The 20,724-nt window shown below is 48.8% G+C and overlaps 1 protein-coding gene across 2 annotated transcripts in view; it reads left to right on the top strand.

Annotated features, from left to right (window-relative positions):
- The window catches only part of Eefsec (eukaryotic elongation factor, selenocysteine-tRNA specific), a 199,766-nt gene that overhangs the window by 94,222 nt on the left and 84,820 nt on the right, over positions 1-20,724 (top strand). For both annotated transcript variants that reach the window (XR_003843273.1, XM_021190399.1), the window contains exons 3-4: positions 147-243; positions 3,076-3,240. Coding sequence is in view for 1 of the 2 variants with exons in the window: in XM_021190399.1 (XP_021046058.1) it covers positions 147-243; positions 3,076-3,240 (262 nt within the window). In the remaining variant the exon portion in view is untranslated. The remainder of the gene's footprint in view (positions 1-146; positions 244-3,075; positions 3,241-20,724) is intronic.

Below are 20,724 nucleotides of genomic sequence, written 5' to 3'. Positions count from 1 at the left end.
GCAGTGGTGCTACCTTCCCATGCTCACTTGAAGGCTGAAGAAGAGGCACGTGGCATGCTCAGTGATGTGCCAGCAGCTCTGCAAGTCTGCACTGGGTTGTGCTGACAGCCTCTGTGACTGTCATGATGATTGTTGTTCTATTTCAGATTCCGGGGTGCACCGATTATTCCCGTGGCAGCCAAACCTGGGGGACCAGAGGCCCCTGAAACTGAAGCTCCACAGGGCATCTCAGAACTCATTGAGGTACTGTCAGCTTGAACCCAGGCTTCTCTCTACCCCAACCCTGCTCAAGTAGCTCTTCATGTTCCCCTCTGCCTAAGAGGGAAGGAGAGGCAATTCTCACAAGAGGTCTCCAAGGCCCTCTCTCACTCTGATGTCAGATTCTTCACCTCCCTTAGAAACTGCAAAACAAAGGTCCAGAGAGCTCTGGACATTGGACTCTGCAGAGTTCTTTCTCTGTTACCTGTAGCTCAAGCCTCCTATTGCCCCCAGTCCTTCCTCTTACTCTCAGCGGAGACTCAGTCTTGTACAGCATATCTGATCACAAGCTCCATTCCTGTCCTTCAGATTGCACAATCTGCCTCCACCTAAAGCTGGAGCAGCACAGCCTCCATCCTGGCAGCCTCCACTGGAGGAGTAGACATTCATTCATTCATTCATTCATTCAGTAGAACTGTGGGCATAAGGCTCAGACTGTCTCTCCAGGCTCAGTGGCAATGGGCAGAAACAGGGAACCCAGTCATCCAGGTAGTCCAGTGCTGCTCCCCTCTCACTGAGCAGAGAGCACCCCTCTCACTGAGCAGGGAGCACTGAAAGCACAGCAGAAGCACAGAGCACAGTGACAGTGCTCACCAGCTTGCCAGTGAATGGAGCTTCCATCAGGCATCGTCCTAGTGCTCCTACTGAACACTGGTTTCACCACTGTCCTTGTTCTTCCCCTTGCCTGGCAGGTGGCAGCAACATCCTAGAGTAGCCAGCAGACAGGGATGTGTTCAAGGTAGTATGGATAGTGATGCGAAGGGAGAAGGCATGGGGAGGAAGTACAGTTACTTCACTGAGCTCAGTCACTCACCTGGGAGCAGGAGCTAGAATGTGTGCTTGCTTTGGCCTCCTACTGTTCTCTGACTGGACTCAAGAGATTCATGGGTGTGTCTGCATACAGCCTTAGAGGGTAAGACTGAGAGATGGGAAGTTTGAGGCCAGCCTGCTTAGTGAGACTCTATGTCAAAGGACAGAAGAATTACTTGTCTTAGATAACTCACTTCACGCAGTGAACAGAGCTGCAGTATAGGGAAGGCGGCACCACAGAGATCCTGTGAGGCTAATTGAGTTACTAGGAGTGCTGTGTTTACCACGGCAGTCACATGATTTGGCTCACCAAGCTCCATACTTGAGTTCTTTACATACTGGATCTGTAACACTTTCAAAGTTGGAAGGCTGAGGAAGAGTGAGATTCAGAGAAGTGTATGACCTGCCCCAGTCCCTTTGTTGCAGTATGTGGGCACATCCCTCCTGAGACACTTCATCTATGGTCTTGATTGCATGAATTGTCCTTGCCTGGGATACAGGCTCCCAGATGTCACACAAGCCTCATCGGCCATGTATCCCTCCCTCCCCCATCAAACACTCATGATGGGCAAGTGTGGAATGTCAAACTTCTCTTGGAGAAGTTACCTCCTTTTGAGAGGCCTCTTCTGCAGGGCTGAGTCCCCCCATCCCTATCACCACTGGATGAAGTGAATTGGTATGGGCAGTTCTGTTATTGCTGCTCCTTTCTGTTGGGGTAGGATCTCAAACTGGCCTGGAACTTTTTGTCATCCAGCCTGAACCTTCACAGGTGTGTAACACAATGCCAGGGATCAGAAGAGAGGACAGAGACCATTTATTTACCTGCATGTCTCAGTGGTGACTCAGACCCAGACCATGGTCAGAATTCGTTGGAGTCACCCGCACCCAGACTCCAGAGCTAGGTTCACAGTGACTCCCATGTACCAGCCATGCTGTGTTTCACATGTGACAAGTGCTTTCTGGGAGAGGCTCTTGTTATTTTGTCAGTTCCAGAGAACACAAATCTGGGACCCTGGGACAATTCAAGCAAAATCTAGAAAAATGTGACTATGAAACATGTCTATAAAGTGTAACATCTCAGACCAAGTCTGTTTTGAATGTCTCCATTATTTTCCTAAAGGAATTGTTACCACAAGTCAATGCTTTGAGAACACTTACTGCTGACCTGAATACCTAGACGTTATTACTACTGTCTCTTGAAAGCAGAAAGCAGAAAGCTCAACGAGCAGTGCAGCCTCTATGCTCTTTAAAATATATATCGGTTAGTTCTGACAGCAGCTTGAGCACATAAACAGCCTGAGGAGCACTGGCCACTTGTACTAGTGCTTGTGGAAAGTCAGCCATGAAGGAAAGGCCAGACTCCTGGAGCCTCTGGCCCAGTAAACTTAGGTACCATTTGTTAGGGCATGCCTGGCAGAGGGCACAAAAGCTCCCTGTGTGCAACCCTTCTCCTTGCACCTCAGGCATCAGCTGCTGCCCTGGAAGCCAGCCTTCTACCCTCTCACCTGGAGTTTCTCCTTGTCCATTTGTCCTTCACTCACATGCCTTTCCCTCAAGCATGGTGCCAGCTACTGGTGATCTCCTAAGTGCATGACCTTGTGGAGTGGGTGGGGATAGACAGGCAGATGTTAACAGCAGAGAGTGCACTGTAGTGATAGGTGAGGAGACTCAGCCATACAGAAGAGCGCTCTGCAGAGGTCTCTCTGCTATGGGTGCCTGGCACTGGAGTGTGGCATGGCAGGCAGGGCCTGGATGACATCTGGAAACCAGATGAAGACTCTTGGAGCTTGCAGCTCAGGGGAAGAACTGTACATGAGGACCGTAGGGCAGATGTCCTGCAGCAGCTGCCTCAGCTGCAGCATGGAGGCCTCAGCAGGTCCCTCTTCTCACTGAGTTAAGTTGCAGCAATGGTACTCTGACCTGTGCCAGCTTGCAAGGTGGCCCTGGAGGATGCCAGTGGTGTAGCCCTTGAACCCGTAGGTGTTTATAGCAGCATTTCTTTTCCAGCTCCTGAAGTCCCAGATTTCCATCCCAACGAGAGACCCCTCTGGACCATTCCTTATGTCTGTGGACCACTGCTTCTCCATCAAGGGTCAAGGCACCGTGATGACTGGGACTATCCTCTCAGGCACTATCAGCCTCGGGGACAGTGTGGAGATCCCTGCTCTCAAGGTCAGTCCTGCCTTGACTTTCTTTTGTCCCTCCCCCATCATCATAACAGTAGGAGAGAGGCCAGGCCCTTGGTCTTCAGGGAAGCAGAGTCTAATGAACCTTTCTCAAGTCTTCTTTCTACCTAAGGGGTGAGGTAGCCTGCCCCTCTGTGTCACCATCTGTTATTCAACCCTCTGGCTTCCTGGGTTCTAGAACTACCGTTTTCCCTAGTCTCATAGTAGTGACTGTATAGTGTGAGCTAGTGGTGGCCCACATAAGAGATCCCTAAAATAAACCAAGTCTTCAGAGCTGGGGTGAGCTTGAGAGCGCATGGCCAAGAACCTAGGGTGCTCGTGAAAGTCCAAGCTTTCTGAATGTTGGCAAAAATATGTGTGGAACTATCTCTATGCTTCGTACCCAGCCTTAAATGTGTAGCCTTAAATTTATGATTCTCTTGCCTTGGCCTCTCCAGCACTGAGGTTCATATGAGGGGTGTATGTGTGTATGCACACAAGCCACCAAATTTGGCTTTAGATCTCTGGCCACCTTTTTCTTAACTAAGAGAATCTTAAACCACACACACAGATTTGGGGTACAGTTGTCCACTTTGTTAGAAATACAGATCACTCTGCACTCTCAGTGACTGCAGAAGGTACCCTGCAAGCCTTTTGAGAGTGGAGGCTTAAGGTCCATCTTCTCCTCCAGATACTGTGGCCTGAATGGCCTTGATAGTGACTTATTCAGAAGGTTACTTAATTGGGCCTAGTGGTACCCACCTGTAATCTAGCTACTAAAGAAGCCAAGGCCAAAGAACTTAATATGACCCTGTCTCCGAAAGAAAAAGTGGGAAGGGAACCTAACTATAGCTCGTTGGTGCTAGCTTGCCTAGTGTAAGACCTTGCAGATAATCTGCCCATGTCCAAGCACAGTGGTTCAGCAATGCAGGCACATGAAGTGAGCATGTTACTGCACAAGCAGGCCAAAAATGCAGCCCTCGTCCTGAGCCTGACAGGGCTATCCTATTCCTGTGCCTTGGGCCTGCTCTTGTTTAGAACAGTGTGTTGTACACAGGGAAAGTGCATGTTCTAGGGTCAGGGATGAATAATGCTGTATCCCACATGAAGGGTTGGTGGCACAGGGAAGAATTCCCTAAGCAGGGAGACCCAGCTGGGAAGTGGGGGTTGGGGGCAGCCTGAGTTCTTACAAATCCAAAGACTCCTGGACAGTGCCATCAGAATGGGGCAGCAAGGCTGTGTCCTTTCCTGAGGAGAATTGTGGATAAAAATCTCCTTCCATTCCCCCGTATAGATCTTCCTCTGAAGAACACATAAGCCAAAGCCATTTTAAGCCAGCGGTTAAAAGCGCACAGATTGAACAAAATAAAGCATAAAATTATGAAACTATACTAAAGTATATTTAACAAAAACAAGACTAGAGTTGTAAGTTTGTGCAAACCCTTAGTTAGAACAGAAAGTAAATTGATGCTAAGTTTCTGAACAGTTCCTATGATCAGCAAGGCAGACCTATGGGACCAGCTTGACCATCTCCAACCCTGGAAGACATGCTGGCAGCTTGAGAGAGGAGCTAGAGCTAGGAAAGAGGTGTGACGGGAGGGAGGGCTCTCTGGTGAGCTTTTATCCGGGGCTCCATGCGCATTCAAGGGAGTAGAAAAGGCTTTGATAACAGGGTCAGGAGCTGAAGTGCTGAGACCAAGGGCTTGGAGTGAAGGTGAGACCAATGTTCCTCTTGGGTAGGCAGACAGACATGTGAGTGAGGACATGATCTGAGACCCTGGCCACCCTTTTTACCCATCCACATCCTAACCTGCAGCCTCGGGCATGTGGCAAGTGTTTGGCATCTGCATATCTAACTCTTGTCTTGGTGTGGTACATCTACATCCCCAGATAACGTGTCAGTGATCTTACTGGTCAGGAAAAACAGAACTCGTAAGCAATGTATTGAATATTCAGCTAAGATTGCCAAGCATGGTGTGGAGGATGAAGCCTTCTCTCTTCTGCTTCAAATAAGGTGAGAGGAGAAAGGAACAAATCAGAGAGAGCTGTTAGGGTGTGATGATTCCACAGCTTCCTGGATTTTGTGACTGCCAAGGCTGCTGAAATTCGGAGATGACTGTCGAGAAAGCACGACTGCAATGGGGGGGCATCCTTTTGCTCCAAAAATTAGGGTGTGCCAAGTGGACCCAGTCAGGTATCTCAGAAAAGGCTGGGATGAGGTAGACTTGTTGAAAAAGGATGTGTGTGGCTCCTCTTCTTTAATGATACAGATCCCTGTGGTGCACATGATATACCCCTGCATGTCAGAGACTTGTTACACTCGCGAAACCCCCAGACAGGAAGAGGGAGAGGGAGAGAAAGAGAGAAACAGAGAGAGAGAGAAGAGAGAGAGACACATACAGAGAGAACAGAGGGAAAGACAGAGAGACAGACACTGACAGACTATGACAATTCCAAGCACAGGGGTGGACCTGGGTTGGGGCTGCTGGTGTTCTGTTCCCAGGCAAGGCCTATCACATGCCCAGAATCTTTGTGGACATAAGTGCACAGAAGCTCACCTCAAAGCCCAAATCTCAGTTTCTTGACCTATCGCCCCTGCACAAGCTGTGATTGGCCAGTGCCTGTCAACCCTGTCAAGCGTGAAGGCATCATAAACTGTGGCCTTCTTCCAATGCACAGTGCCATCCTTGTCAGATCCCACTAATAGCTGCAGACGCATTTGACCGCATGAACTCCCTTGGAGGAAGGACATGGCCATTCCAAATAAACAGTGCATTCCCCTGGCCATACCTTGGCCTGTTTCTGCGGCCATGTCCATTCCCAGCTGGGGTTGATTAGCTGAGTGAGGAAATGCTGGGGAACAAGGAGTAAATGACAGAGTTGGGGGTGGAAATCTCAGTTAGATCCCAGAGAGGTTTAGACAGCAAACATCCCGAGAGTCATAGCTTTCTGGCTATCTTGGTCTACAAGTTGGGGGATCCCTCTGGTGAGATTTTATCTGGAGATGTAGGTGAGTCATATTCCTGGTAGTGATTGGATACTGGGTTGTAATACCAGAGTCTGTGAAGGCCACAGATGTAGGAAAGAACCTTTGGAAAACCCATAGCTAGCACTTTCCAGGTCTTTGGGCCCAGGCAAGTTGTGCAGAGCTGCTGCGCAGGGGATGTGGAAGATTGGAGAAATGCTTGGCCAGGCTTCTGCACCAGAAGTGGCAGTGTCTGAGTGGACGTCTTTGTTCTTTGTTGCCTTTTAGTGTCACATGTGGAGCTCTTGTAGGTTCAGAGAGGTAAATGTGGTATGGCCTGGCTGTAAAGACACCGGTCTACCGGTCTCTAAGGACTACTAAAAGACTTACTGGAAAGAGATGTGCTTTGCAGACAGCTGAGGCGAGCCAAGACCAGACACTGTTTGGATAATGGTGAGATGTATTAATGGCATATTTAGATACTTGTTTAATTCATGAAACATGTAGAGAGTTGGAATTTGATAGCACATTCCTTCAGGTTGTCATGTTCAGCCCTACTCAGCCCCAGAGAACAGGGAGACCTTCAACACCACAATGCATGGTTGCTTCTACCTTTCTTTGCCTTGGGTCTTAGAAAGTGGTGACAAAGAGGTAGGGATTATAACATCTGGGAAGAATCGTTTTCCTCACTTGTACAGACCTCTACTTTCTTCTTCTACCACTAGTATTTTTTTAAATTAAAAATAATTGAGACAGTGTCTCTGTGTATCCCTATGGTCTGGAACACATCATGCTATTTTGAACTCAGAGATCTGCCCACCTCTGCCTTCCAAGCACTGACATGGAAGACTTGTGACGTCAAGCCCGACTCCATCCCCGTTTCTTAGCTTAGCCTTGATGTACTCTGCTAACTGTCCCTGAGGTTCTTGGCACTCTCAAAACTCTGCGAGTCTTTTTTCCTTTAGCAAGCTACTCCCCTGTCCTGGGCCTGTGAGTGTTCAGCCTGGCACTCACCATACTATAGCAGCATTTGTCTCTGAGCTTTTGTGAGTATAATGCTGACCTCCTAGTTGTCCATCTGTCCTCAGGACTAGACCCAGGGTGGGCTCTACAAAATATGTTGTTAATAGGAGTAAAAACATTAGAGCAAATAATTGAATTGGCTTTTTGTCAGCATTTGGTTGGAATTGGACAGTGAGTGTCCTTGGAGGCTATGTGTAGCTTCTCTTGGGTCTGTGTCTCCTCCTTGAGGCAGTGTCCTGATGCTTCATCAGTAAGCCAAGATAGAGATGTGCCCTGGGTCACCATGTGGGCTTGTTTGGAAGGAGCAACTGTCATCATGTGTGTAGGGCTAAATAGCTGTCTTCCTCAGGCCCTGGTCTAGGAAGCAGCTTTCTTTCTCTGACTTTCATCTAGAAGTGATATCCTGGCTTCATTGCTAACTGCTTTCTGCTTTGGAAGAGGCATGCTAGAAGGCAAGCCTCCCTATGAATTTGATATTTTCATGAGTTGGCTTTGTGGAGTCTGTTCTTCAGGTCTGCATGTGCCTGGGGGTGCCAGATGCATGGGCTTGGAGATCATTACTGGCTCTGGTAGAACAGCAAGGCAGGAGGGAGGCAGTGGTAGAAATTGGAATAGTCGTGGGAGAACTGTGTGGCTGACCTTTGAGCAGATCAGCCCTTGCATAGTGACCACACAGCCCTGGCTATGCTCAGGCTTATCAGACCCACTGAGGCCACTGCTGTCACTCCTTCACCTCACTCTGCCTCCTGCTCCACTTTTTAATTCCATCTAGTATTAACAGAAAGACCTTACACAGTCAACTGCCTGTGTCCAGGTGTCTGACCTGCTACGTAACCCATGTGCATGGCACAGCAGACTGTAAGCTTCTGAGACAGCCACTTTTGCCTCAAGGTCACATTCACAGCCTCTCAAGATCACCTGCTGCTCTCAGTGTCTGCCTCAAGTAAAGTAGGAACTGGGTCAGTCCTGTCACAAGATCTGGAAGTCCTTCTGCAGATCTAGCTCAGTTCTGAGGTATAAAGCCTACTCTCTGTGTCATACATCTATCTTCCTACTTTCCCCCTTCAAACCTGAGATGGCATACTACTGTGGTTAATCCCTAATGCTACTCTATCACAGAGGCTCAATCTGATAGGTCAGGGTTGCCCTTCCATCCTGGGGCTTGGAAAACCAGCATATCTCCTTCCTCAGACACTGGAGAGAGAAAGGAGGTAATGCCTGGACATGGAACGTGATAAATGCCATCAACTGCTAGCCCTGGAGAGGCACAAGAAAGAGAACAGAGGCAGGTAGAGGGGCCTAGAAGTAGACGACTTGTAGGCTTCTGGGAAGCACCTACCTCAGGTCTGGGCTTTGTGAGAGCCACATCTTAAGTCTTCCAGGTAAGGATGTCTACACAGCTGGAAGCATGCCAAAAGACAGGAGCAGAACCTTGTCTTCAGCTGTCAGGAGTGTAAGCTCAAGATGCATACATGAGCACCTGAGAGCTGCAGGGTTTCTGGGGAGTTCTCTGGGAGAGCTGGGATCTGTCAACAGAGAGTAGAAGAGTAGCGGTTGGGCAGGAAGCACGGGTGGCAGCGACCTACTTTGCAGATCAGGCTTTGGACACATAGACTGTATTTGAAGCTTTCCTCTATACTCTATGGGATAATTACATCACATCTCAAGGCCACTGATTCTTCCTTGGTTAGTCCATGATGGCTTGACAAGATCTACACAGTATGCCTGTGGGTAGGGCTGGCTGTCTCTGTCTCTGCCATCAGCCTGCCATCAACTTCACATAAATTCCTGAATCTTGTCTTCTCTCCCCACCCCATAATACTTTTTACTTGGTCCTTAGAGAGTTGCAGCTCAAGTGCTGGTCTGAGCTTTACACACCAAACAACCCAGTACACACTGGTTCATAAGACTTGCCCTGTGATTTGCTTTCTGTCTTAAGAATGTGAATCACGTTTTTCGTGAAGCTGTAATACCTGTGGATAGACTGAGGATGGACAGTGACAGGCAAGGGCAGGGGATGAATCTCAGGAGGCAGGTAGCAGGGAGGAAGGTCCTCTGTTGTCATCTGAAGTCACATTCAGCATTATGCACAAGTTTTGTCCCTGTGGAAATCCTGAAGGCTTTCTCACCCCTCTATCCCAATAACTTATCACACCATATCAGCCTGAGTGACACTGGTCCCAACATGTACCTCCATGGTGCCCACATCCTTCCAGTGCTATAGTGGGTGCTCTCCCTTTCTTCTGGGCACAGTTCTATGGTCTGACACTCTACTCTCAGGAATAGTGCTGAGGTCCACAGTACTCCCAGGGAGGCTCTGAGGGGCCTGGTCCTACAACTGTGGGTCCACCCTGTTCTCTTGGGGGTTGAGTGCATATAGTTCTATTCAGGGAGAGCCAAGTCTAGGCCACAGTTTCAGTATGGAGATGTGGCAACTACAACCTAGGTATTGGGGGGGGGGGGCAAGCCTAGAGGAGCAGTGCTGTCCTTTGCCTAGGTAGCCCCATTCACTAGTCCTCCAAAATATCTTTGGACTTCTAGGTCTGAGACCACAGATAAAATCAAACTGCTGAAAAGTCTTGTCTGACCCTAAGCCTTGCCCCACTGCAGACTGAGCCCCACCTACCAGAGTCTAAGCCTTACCTGATGGCTGCCTGCCAGGGAGAGCCCTGCCTAGGTGGACTGGTAGACATGTGCAGGTCCATCCATCCCCTGCCCACCTACAGTCTGAGTTCATACTTTCCACTATTCTTTCTGCTGCTGCAAGGTGGTGTGTATGAGGGATCAGAGCTTGTAAAGCCATGCTGCCCAGCTTGTACTTCCTACACTGGCAGGTCACTTCACCTGTCTGCTGTACAGCTGGGAGAAGATGTCACCGTCCTCAGATAAGAGTGTGAAGATAGCATAGCTGTTCTAGTTTACTTTTCTCTTGCTGAGAAAACACTGATCAAAAGCAACTTGGAGGACAAAGGATTTATTTGTCTTACAAGTTATGGTCTATCATCAGGGGAAGACATGGCAGGAGCTTGAAGCAGATACCTTGAGAAACACTGCTTACTGGCTTGCTTCCCCCGGCTCGTGTAGCTGACTTTTTAAATACAATGTAGGCCTGCCTGTACAGAGTTGACACTACCCACAGTGGATAGGCTCTCTCACATCAATCAGCAATCAAGAACATGTCCCATAAGCATGCTCTCAGACCAATCTGATGGAGACTGCGGTTCTCTCTTCTCAAAGATAGGTTTGTATCAACTTGACAAAACCCATGATCATGGCTTAGCAGGTTCCATACTTGACACCTCAATGCCTAGGTGAGGTCACAGCTCTTGTGGTCAGCACTACAGGATTCGCCAGCTTCTGCCCTCCCCTGCTGGTGATAGGGCTTAACCCAGTGGATGCCTGTTTGGCAGATGGGTGGCGGGAGAGTCTGATCCCTTCAAGTGGATATCTCTTATGGGAGAGGCCTGTTAGTAGAGTACCAGCCCGGGGACCTCACAGACTTGCATCTGTATGTCCTACCACAAGGCAAGGTCCCCTGTCCTGTACAGGCTTTGAGTTGGACTAAGTCAGTTTTTGTTTCTAGTTCAGGAGAGCGATTTAGTCAGAAATAACATTTATGGAGGGCTGTGCTGTATCCCTGGGCATCATGCCCTGCTAGAGCCCAGAGTCTAGGAGTCTACATCCCATTGTTAGAACACAGGTGAGTCATTCCTCTGCAGTCTAGCCTACCTTCCTGATGAGGACAGCATCCAGATGGGCCTGAAGGCACTTGTCCTTTTTACCATTGCTTCCCTCCCATGGTGGGGAAGGTGGCCAGGAAAGCTCTGACTCAGGCTAGGTCATGGTGGATTCTGAAGTGCAGTGGATAAGGGCTAACCACAAACTTTGTACCATAGCTTTGGGGCTGCTGTGCCTTCCTTCAGCCATGGCATATGGCATTTGTCACCAAGGAAAATGTGAGCTGGCAGTAACCTGAGATCTGGCAGCACTACAATTTGGCACATGAAATGGGTTCTCTGTTGGGAAGTGAGTGGCAGCCAGGGGTTGGGGACCAAGTAGAAGTAACCTTGGTGCAGCTATGCTGAGCTGGTCAACATCTATCTAGTGCTGGACTGTGCCCAGTGCAGCATGAGTGCTGTGTGACACCTAGCAGTATCTGTTCTAGGCAATCTCTGGCCATCTTTCTGTATTGAAAGCATGTTTTGGCTTCAGTGGGCAATGTGGCAGGGTGTGGTCCAAGTAATTACTCTGGTTGCCTCTGTGAAGCCAGTGCTGCTCTCCCAGGATTGTCACTGCCATCTCATGGTAAAGGTGGACCACTGGGATATAATCAACTCTGGGGAGCCTGCAGTGGATGGAGTGTCCCTTATCCTCTCATGTGGGAAGTACCTAGTCTTGATCCTCAGATATGTGCACTGTTGCTGAACTAGGGAAAAAGGCACAGTGCTCTGCTTAGCATCAGGAATGCTTGAGCCCGCAGGTGAGTGGTACCTAAAGTAGTTGATAGACATGTGAGGCTCCCTTAGCAGCAGGCTGGGAGCTAGACTGCTTGGTAGATGATGACTGTCAAAGAGCAGAGACAGGAAAGGGCTAGGACAGTGGAGGAGGCTCCAGGGACCTGAGCTCTAGAGCACTGTTCTGGGGGCTTCATGTGGTCTCTGGGCCTTTGAGCACTTTTGCTTTTCCTAGGCTCCCTTTGTCACAGATGGCCTGTGACCACAGCATGAGCTTGTTCCAGCTCCCTAGTACCCACCTGCCTCTCAGAAAGGCCTCCTACACTATGTAGAATAAATCCCACAAACAGGGATGTCAGTCTTGTCCTTTCCTGGTATTGAATTTGAGGCCCAGTAGGCCCTAAGCCAACACTTTTTACATGTAAGAACAGCATGCTTTTAAAAATTCAAGGTCACATCACAGTTGTCTGAATTCCAGTGAGCTGGAATCAAGGAATGGATGTCTTGAATAGAGAGAACATCTAAGGTAGAGGTTTTCAACCCCCAGGGGTGTATGTGTGTGTACACGAGCGCACTAATACCATTGGAAAACACAGATACTTACATTACTACTCATAGCAATAGAAAATTACAGTTATGAAGTAGCAATGAAATGATTTTATGATTGGGGGCCACCACAACATGAGGAACTGTATTAAAGCGATGCACCATTAGGAAGGTTGAAAACTGCTGAGCTAAGGAAATTCTTATCAACGGATTTAGGAGATCTGACTCGGTCTGACCTGGTACCAGTGCCTGCCTTGTGCCTGTGCAGCCAAATGGCTTAAGTCTGCAGAGAGGAAGAGTCAGGAACTGAGTTTGCTTTACAGGGCTGCAGTGGACAATAAAAGGAGAGAAATCATCCAGTGCCCATGGTGTTCATTGTGAGCACCTGCTGTGTGCAGGAGCCAGGCCAAGTCACGGCTGTTGTCAGAGGTGACTTCTTGAGTGTAGGGCACTGAGTGCCTTATTGAAGTGATAATGGGCAAGAGAGCTGGCTGCCTTTGAGAATAGGCTAGAAGCCTTCCACAATCCATGGGACCCAACTACTCAGTGATCCCTGGGAAGAGACTGGGGCCCAGCCAGTACTTCCATGACCCAGGAAGTCCTATACCAGCACTTCCTTACTTCACCTTGGGTAACCAGCCTGCTGGCTAGGGACAGGGGGCTGGAGAAAACTACTGACCCCCTCCAGTGCAGCTCACCAACTACACCTACAGCCTAGGCTCAGCCCTACCCTGCCTGGTTTCACTCTGGGCCTCAGCTGGGACCTTTGTTTTGTTTTTCTCCTGAAAGGAAAGTTGAGTATTTCCTGAGTATCTGTAAAGCCAATGCACCACTTAAACTGAATACTTACATTCTTTCTTTAAAAATAAAATAAAACAACAATAAAAGCACTGTAAACATTGCTATAATTGTTCACAGGCTTTTAACTTGTAATAATTACAGGGAGCAGGCAAACGAGATGCCTTATTAAAATAGATACGCTTGCCTACTTTTGTTTGAAATTTTGGTAAAATACTCCGTTATAACATATTCTTTTAAAAACTAAATTCTGTCCATTCGGAGTTTGGGTATTTTTGTTTTTGTTTTGTTTTTTTCTTCAGAATATTTAAATGCGCTGACTCTGGCAAGGGCCAGTCAGGAGTCTGGGTCTGCCTTGTGGGTCTCTGAACTGTCAGCACACAGCTATGATATAACCACTTCCTGGGTTGGCTATTCAGGGTAGCATTTGTGAAGACCTCAGATATGGAGATAGTGCTGAGGACCAACCCGGCCTGTGCTGCTTCTGATCTTCCCATCTGCTGCTTCACCTCCTGGGACGTATCCACAGATACGTGAAAGTGAAGCAGGCATCTCAAGTCTCAGGGAGCAAAGACTTCTGAGGGGAGGCTGAGCTGCTGAGGCCAGGTTTACAGGCCTCCAGGCTAATGCCAGGGTCTCGTGGTGAGAGGAGCTCAAGGTATTATGGACCATGGCATAGCAGTACAGTGATCCTTAAAAAATATTGAGGAGGTGGGCTTACCAGGACTTGGTGAAGGTTAGAACTTAGAAATGGTATGGGAGAGACATGCGATGGACGACCCCAGACCTCTAGTCTGAGTTACTGCTTAGTAACAGTACACTTGCTAAGAATGAGATCCCTGAAGGTCTGGAAATAAGCAGGGCTTGTAGCCAGGGCTGTGGCTTAGGTTTCAACAAAGTAGAGATGTGAGGACATCCCCCCCACACCACCACCACCACACACACATGCTTGATAGGATGCAAGCTAACAGACAAGTTGGCAGCTCAACATTTGGGGTAGTTTTCTGTCAGTACATCCAAGCCTTGCACTTAGGCTTCTAGCATGAGATGATTGGAAAAGTTTTTTTAAAAACATAGCCATAGAGGACCCACTAGGGCTGCTTCTGATATCTCAGCCTCTTGCCTCAGGAGCTATCCCCATTCTGAAAGATGAGGGGGTGCCTCTGGGGACCCCGAGAGAGGCAACCCTTGCCTGCTAGGGCCAGGTAACGGAGAGGGCAGCCCCCTACTTCCCAACCTCCTGCCTCCTCCTCTACTGCTGCCGCTGTGAAACAAACTGGGGTGCCTGGGCGGAAGGTCAGGAGTTTAAAAGCTTGTTTGATTCAAGACTGGGGAAAGAGACAGGAGGGGAGTGCGCTGGTTTTATATGTGGATCCTGGTATTTTCTTTTGAGCTGGGGCGGAGAGTGGAGGGGCAGGGAGGGAAGGCAGGCTGCCAGAGGGAACATTGCCAAGCAGAGCACTGCTAATGCAAACCATACGGCTGGGGGGCAGGCAACAAGGCCCATCTCCTGGCCTGCTTAATGCAGTCCTTGCAGGCAGGCAGGCAGCCTGGGCAGCGAGGCCACTTAACCCTTCAGGTGCTGAGCCAAAAGCAGGCCCTTTTACTTCAGCATATGGCCATTTCTGTCCTAAGCCATAGGAAGTAGAAGATTTAGCAGTGACATTGGCTTCTACCCACTGGGTGTCAGCAGCACTACCCCTCCCATTTGTGATGACCCAAAATCCCTCCAACATTCTGGGAGTCTGCTTGTCTGGGGTTGGGAAAACCATTGTGAACAGCCATAGGTCTACAGCAGATAATTTCAGCCAACAACCCTCCTGGGAAAGGATGACCATCCATTCCTGGGCTGTTCCTAGACTGTTGTTAGGGATGAATAGTGTGGACAGACAGCTGCACTTCCAGAAGGGAAGCCAGATTTGCCCAGGGCTGCATAGCCAGTGTTCACCATTGTCTGTCCACACTCCCCTGCTCCTCCCAGCCCCCCACCCCCACCTGCTACTTCCCAGCACAGCGAGTGTAGCCCATATCAGTCTTGGGACATAAGTGTGGAGGCAAAGCCTGTACAGATTAGGCAGCTATGACGTGAGAGTAATGGTCAACCTGTGTGCAAAGCCCACTGCTGGCGTCAAGTGACAGATAGAAACAGACTTGCTTGAATAGCTGGAGTCGAGGCAAAGCCAGGTGCAGAAGCAGGTTTCAGAATGCCATGGAACTTGGCTCCATTTACACATGCACTCAAGTCTGTACAAATGTGTCAGAAAAGGTCTGGAAGGAGACAGCACAGTGCGAGCAGTGGCTATCTCGGGGGAGTGACAGGCAGTGGAATTTAGGGAGCTCAAAGAGCTTTCATGTCTTAGTCTGTGTAGTTGGTGTTTAACTCTTTATAATGAACCAGCATTCATCTGTTTCTCGTGGGGCTTTTATGAAAGAAAAAAACCATAAAGAATCAGAGAAAGAAGAACTTTTGTTCCATTCTCCCATGTCTCCATTACCTCCCTTTTGTGCCCTCACCCAGCCCAGGCCCTGCAAAGCCATTCTCTGCTGGGGAAGCTTCTGGTGGGACCTCCCTGTTCTGGTGGGCCTGTGGCCACCCAGTGCCTTTGTGTGCTATCTACAGGCGAGTCTGATCCACTTAGAGCTTAGCACAGCTGAGGCTCACTGCGAGGTAGCCCAGTATCTGGGCCTCACTGTGCTGGACCTGCTCTCCAAGTGGCAGTCTTGCTCTGGTCATGCGCGTCGCTCCTCACTTCCCCTCCAGCTGTTTTCCCTCTCAGCTCCCAGGCTTTGGTTCTTTGCGTGTGTGCCCTTCTCAAGAAACACACACGGCCTGTTTTTTAGTGAACCAGATCTGCAGTCTGTGGCCTCCTGTGCATATATAAATGGTCCTGTCCTTTTCTCAGAGGCCCCTGTCTTCTCTGTGTAGATGCAGCACTTTAGTATTCTTGGCTTCTGCTATGACAGTGATATGTTCTTGTTTACCAAAGCCTACTTGTTCTTCCTCAGACACCAAAACCAGGCACTTCCAGTTCTTTAATAGGCAAGGAGAAATCATGGCTATAAGAAGTCAAATTCCATATTTTATGTGTAGATCTTGCTCCAGTGTGTATGTACCTTCCACCCAGCCTCTGTAGCTCCTGTAAGTGTTACATGGTTTGAAGCATTCTTGGCAATGTTACACTTGGTCTTTCCAGCTGCTTTGTGGGTCCTAAGAGGACCCTGCCCTATAGCAATTCTTGGCAGTTCTTAGCTTTGGGCTCTGCAGGTCTTCATGGTCATCCTCAGTTTTTGCTTAGACTGTGGTATACAGTGACCACTTTAATCCACCAATTCAAGCAGTTTATTTCCAGAAACTGTATGTAGAAGAGGGGCAGAGGTGCCACAGCAGATGAAATGTGGGCATACGGTGATCTGCTTCTTGGAGATTCTAAAACCCCAGTTAGAAAGGGATTTGGGCCTGGCCCAAGAAGTACCTGGAGAACATTGCTGTGGAACCCTATGTTGAAGAACAGTGCTTGAGGTGGTTCAGTTATACCTTCCTGAAGGACTTAGCAGTAAGGACCCTTCCCTCTGGTCAATGCTATGGAACCTTGCTCTGGACTCTCAGGAACCTGATTTGTTAAAGCTATGTTCCAAGGACGGGCAATCAGGTATCTTGTGGCCTACCCTGGGCTTTGTGCCCAGGGTGGGTCATGGGGCTGGGGCTGGTAGCTTGAACCTTCTGCTCCTCTGTTCTTTATAGCTCAGGGGGGTGTGATAAGTTGCTGAATTCCACTGAATTGTGGCTCCCAGCCAGACCTCTTCCTATCAGGAGACACCAGGCCATTGAACATGCCCTGAGAACTCAAGACCTTACTGGAAGTATCTAACAGGGGAATTTTGGAAGAGCCTCTGCCCACTCTTGCTGTGAGCAGAGCTCTAGCCTTCAGGCTCCCAACTCAATACCTGACCTTGTGGCCCACACGAAGTGTTAGGAGACAGTGGTAGGAAGCAGGTGGCCAGCTTGTGAAGGCCAGGAGCAGGTTGCTGGAGCCTCCTTCCCTCTCCGTGGCCAAGGCCCATAGGGAGCCCTGTGAAGATCCATAGGGAGCCCTGTGAGGGTCCGTAGGGAGCCCTGTGAGGGTCCATAGGGAGCCCTGTGAGGGTCCATAGGGAGACCTGTGAGGGTCCATAGGGAACCCTGTGAAGCTTTTGATGTGCCGCCGGTGCTTGGCTCCACCATGCTTGTTTGCCTAAGCACTGCTCCTGCCAGTTCATTCGGACCTTCTCCTTCTTTTAAAAACATGCTTCTTGCCAAAGGTTATTTTGGATCTGTTTTTGTTTATCAGGTAGGATTGTTCCAGCACAATTGAAAGCAGACCCACATGTTGACACGCACTGGAGCTGCTTGCCAGGGCACGCGCACATACACACATGCAGGATATGTGGGAGTCAGCCAGAGCCCTTGAGTGTAAGTGACTTTAGAATGGGCTCTAGGAGACTTCTCCATAGAAGACTTATATCTTATAGATGCCCTTTATATGCAAGTGTAGGCTGAATGTAAGCAGAAGCTAGGACAAGAGCCTCTTAGGATAGGTTGATAGGGGCTACCCGTCTCTGCTGTGCCTGTGTAGGGGCCTTCACTACTCTAGACCTCGGGTTCCTTCACCGCGACTGGGTTCCCTCATTCTCAGGCTGTGTGTGAACTCTGTGTTGGAAAAGAATGGGACTGCCAGGCCCTGCGGCTAGACCTTCTTTCTGAGGCAGCAGCCCTTTCTTTGAAACACAGCTGGGTACTTTCTGCTGGAAGACTTGTAATGGGTTTCTTCTGAACATCACTTCCCATACACACACCATGGACCTGGCTGCATACAGACTGCTCAGAGGAGCCAATTCTGGAACACACTCACTTGTATCCTGCTGTCCCTTGAGAGCCTGTGGCACCTGGAGGCATGCACACTGCAGAGAAACTAGGTAGCTAGGCTTGCCCTCTTTTCAATTCCAGGCCAGCTTTGCAGGGAGGCAAGTGCACCAGTTCAGCTGTGGGTCTCACTGAATAGGAAACACAGCCCAGAGTAGAGGTCTGTCTGCTCATATTGGGTTACCTGTGATAGCAACCCGAGTCAGAGAATTCATTTACTTCTCCCACTGAAAAATCAGGGCTCTTTCTGAGCCCAACTGCCTAGCAGAGATGTCTCTCTCCTTTGTGTCCTGTTTTTACTGTACTTGGCTCCAGTACAGTGTAATTTGGTGCAGCTCCAGGCTAACCTGCTCAGGATGCCCTCCAGCCCTTCCTACCTGGCAGTACTCTGCCACACCAGGGGTCACCTTCCTGCTGTCTAACGCTAACTGCTGAAGTCCAGGGTTGGGACCTGAGCCTCTGGTGCACATCAGTGGTCAGCAGCTTGGCAGAGCAGGGCCCTCATGCTTGGTGATGTGTGTGATACTACTGTCACCCATTCCCTTATATCATCCATTTGCAGTCCTAGACCAACAACGGCACACAGTGGGAAGCACAGGGATACTGCAGCTTTCCCCTTAAATAGGAGGGAGAGGCATTGTAGCATTTTCTTCAAAGTTTTCAAAATAAGATGTGCTTACCACTAAGCCTTTAGCCCTACTGAAGAATATCTATAGCTGACCCTCCCCTGCTAAAGCAGGTACCAAGGGCTGGTTTTTCCCCAACAGCTCCGTAGCAGCCTACCACACACAGCCTGTTGCACAGTTCTGTGACAGTGCTTTGGGGGACCCCTCAACCCAAATTATCAGGGACATCTTTCCTCTTCAGTAAACAGATCACACAGTCACAAAGCTAACTGTGAAACACAAAACGAGTGAAGCTTCATCTGAGCCTGGACGTCTTCTAAAACGTACTCTTCCTCCTAGAGTTCTGCGTGTAAGTCCGTCTTTACTTGATGACTCAGCTCATTTTGATGAGCCAGGTGTTGTTATACGGATGCAGATTATGGAAATTTACTAAGTGACTCCATGCCAGCTGACTTGGTGGGCTGTCCTGGGTTCTGGTCCTGTGCAGGCCACCAGGTACAGTGTGAACAGAGAGTCTTTGTGGTCACTGGGCCTAAGAAGCATAAACAAGGGGAAGCAGTGAGGGACTGTCATAGGAAGGAAGTAGAGTCAGAGTCCCTGGCCCTGTGGCTAGCTTATTGGAGACCCATTGTGGGCGTGTGGTGATGCACAGTCCAGGTGAGGGCTGCTGGTAGTTCAGTTGAAGATGAGAGTGCGAGCTAGCTAAAGGCTAGCCACTGGCCTTTGTGACGCTTAGTGAACTCATGATCCTACCTCCCACTTCCTCTTAAATGCTGGGATAACATGCATATCCTATAATATTTACTCTCTTGCACCTTTTGTGTATGTGGCACTAAGGACTGAACCTAAAGCTTTTAATGTGCTAGATACAATATTCTGCTACCAAGTCATCTACTGGGACACAGGACTCCTGACAATGAGAGGGTTTGGAAAGAGAAGACCTTCCTTCTTGAATATCTGTGGCAAGTGATGGGTGGGGAGGGGGAGGAGTTGTAAAGAAGGCACAGGGTAAAGGGAAACCAGAGCTGACCTCTGCCTTGCTCTTTTACTGCCTGCATCATTTGCACTGTACTGTGGGGCAGTAGGATGGGCAGTGATCGGATAACCCTTTCCTTACTGCTCTGCAGCCTCTCCTGAGCCTTAGTCTATTTTCCTCCCGTATGCTGCCACTGTGGACAGTGACCCAGCTTCCCCAGTGTGCTCCTTCAGGCTACTGCTTGCCAGCCCTGGAGCCTGCGCTCATCAGCCTGAAGGCACTTGGCACTCTCCCCTTTTTGAACAGTCTCCCAAGTCTGTAGTCCATAGAGGCTTTAAATCAACACAGTTAAAGGGTTTTAATTGTACCTGGGAAAACACCTTGATAGTACCTGTAAACTCCCGAGTTTGCTCTGTGAGATGCTTTTCTATCTGAAATTTGAAAGAAATACTTCTTCCACAGGTTTGTAGTCATAAATATATGGCATTATTTTGTGTGTTTTAAAGCTACATGTTAGTGGTAATGTTTCTGCCTTATTCTGAATCTGTTCTCTCCAGTTGGCAATGTGATTTCCAGGCTTATCTGTGCTGCTCTGCAGCCTTAGTTCATGAAGTCTTCTGCTGTGTGGGGCTCCATATGCATGTTAATTACCATTCATTTATTTCTTCTTCCAGGTGTCATGGTACCTGACACTATTTCTGTTGTTACTTGGTTTTCGGGCATCTCTCTTGCAGCTTTAATGGTCTTTTTGTTGTCATGGTATTGTACCTGTGGTGTGATAGGAGGGTTCTTTCTGGCCATGGCTAGTTGGATTTTTGAATTTCCTTTCTTTTCTTTCCCTAGAAGTGGGTACTTTCTGTGTCATCAGTCTGCATGTCAGCTCCCTGGGTTAGTCTTTTCATTGCGTCCCAGTGATCTTGGATGCTCTGGTTAAGACTGCCCTCTTTCTCTTCACTGCTGTCAGAGTGGTGACCCTCCAACCTTACCTTCAGTTGCTGATGTTTTCTCTCCCACCTTGTTCAGTCTATCAAGCTTTTTGTATTATTGATTTCTAGTTTTGTTTTATCTCCAATTTTCTCTTAACTTTCTCATCCAAGTTGTTAAAGTTATTTTTTTTTTTTATTTATTATTATTTTCTTTATTTACATTTCAAATGCTATCCCGAAAGATTCCCATACCCCTCCCCCCACCTCTGTTCCCCTA

Source organism: Mus pahari, chromosome 2 (genome assembly GCF_900095145.1).
Source record: "Mus pahari chromosome 2, PAHARI_EIJ_v1.1, whole genome shotgun sequence".
Classification (NCBI taxonomy): Eukaryota; Metazoa; Chordata; class Mammalia; order Rodentia; family Muridae; genus Mus; species Mus pahari.
Note: the sequence above shows the minus strand (reverse complement) of the source record. Positions and strands in the feature narration are given on the sequence as shown.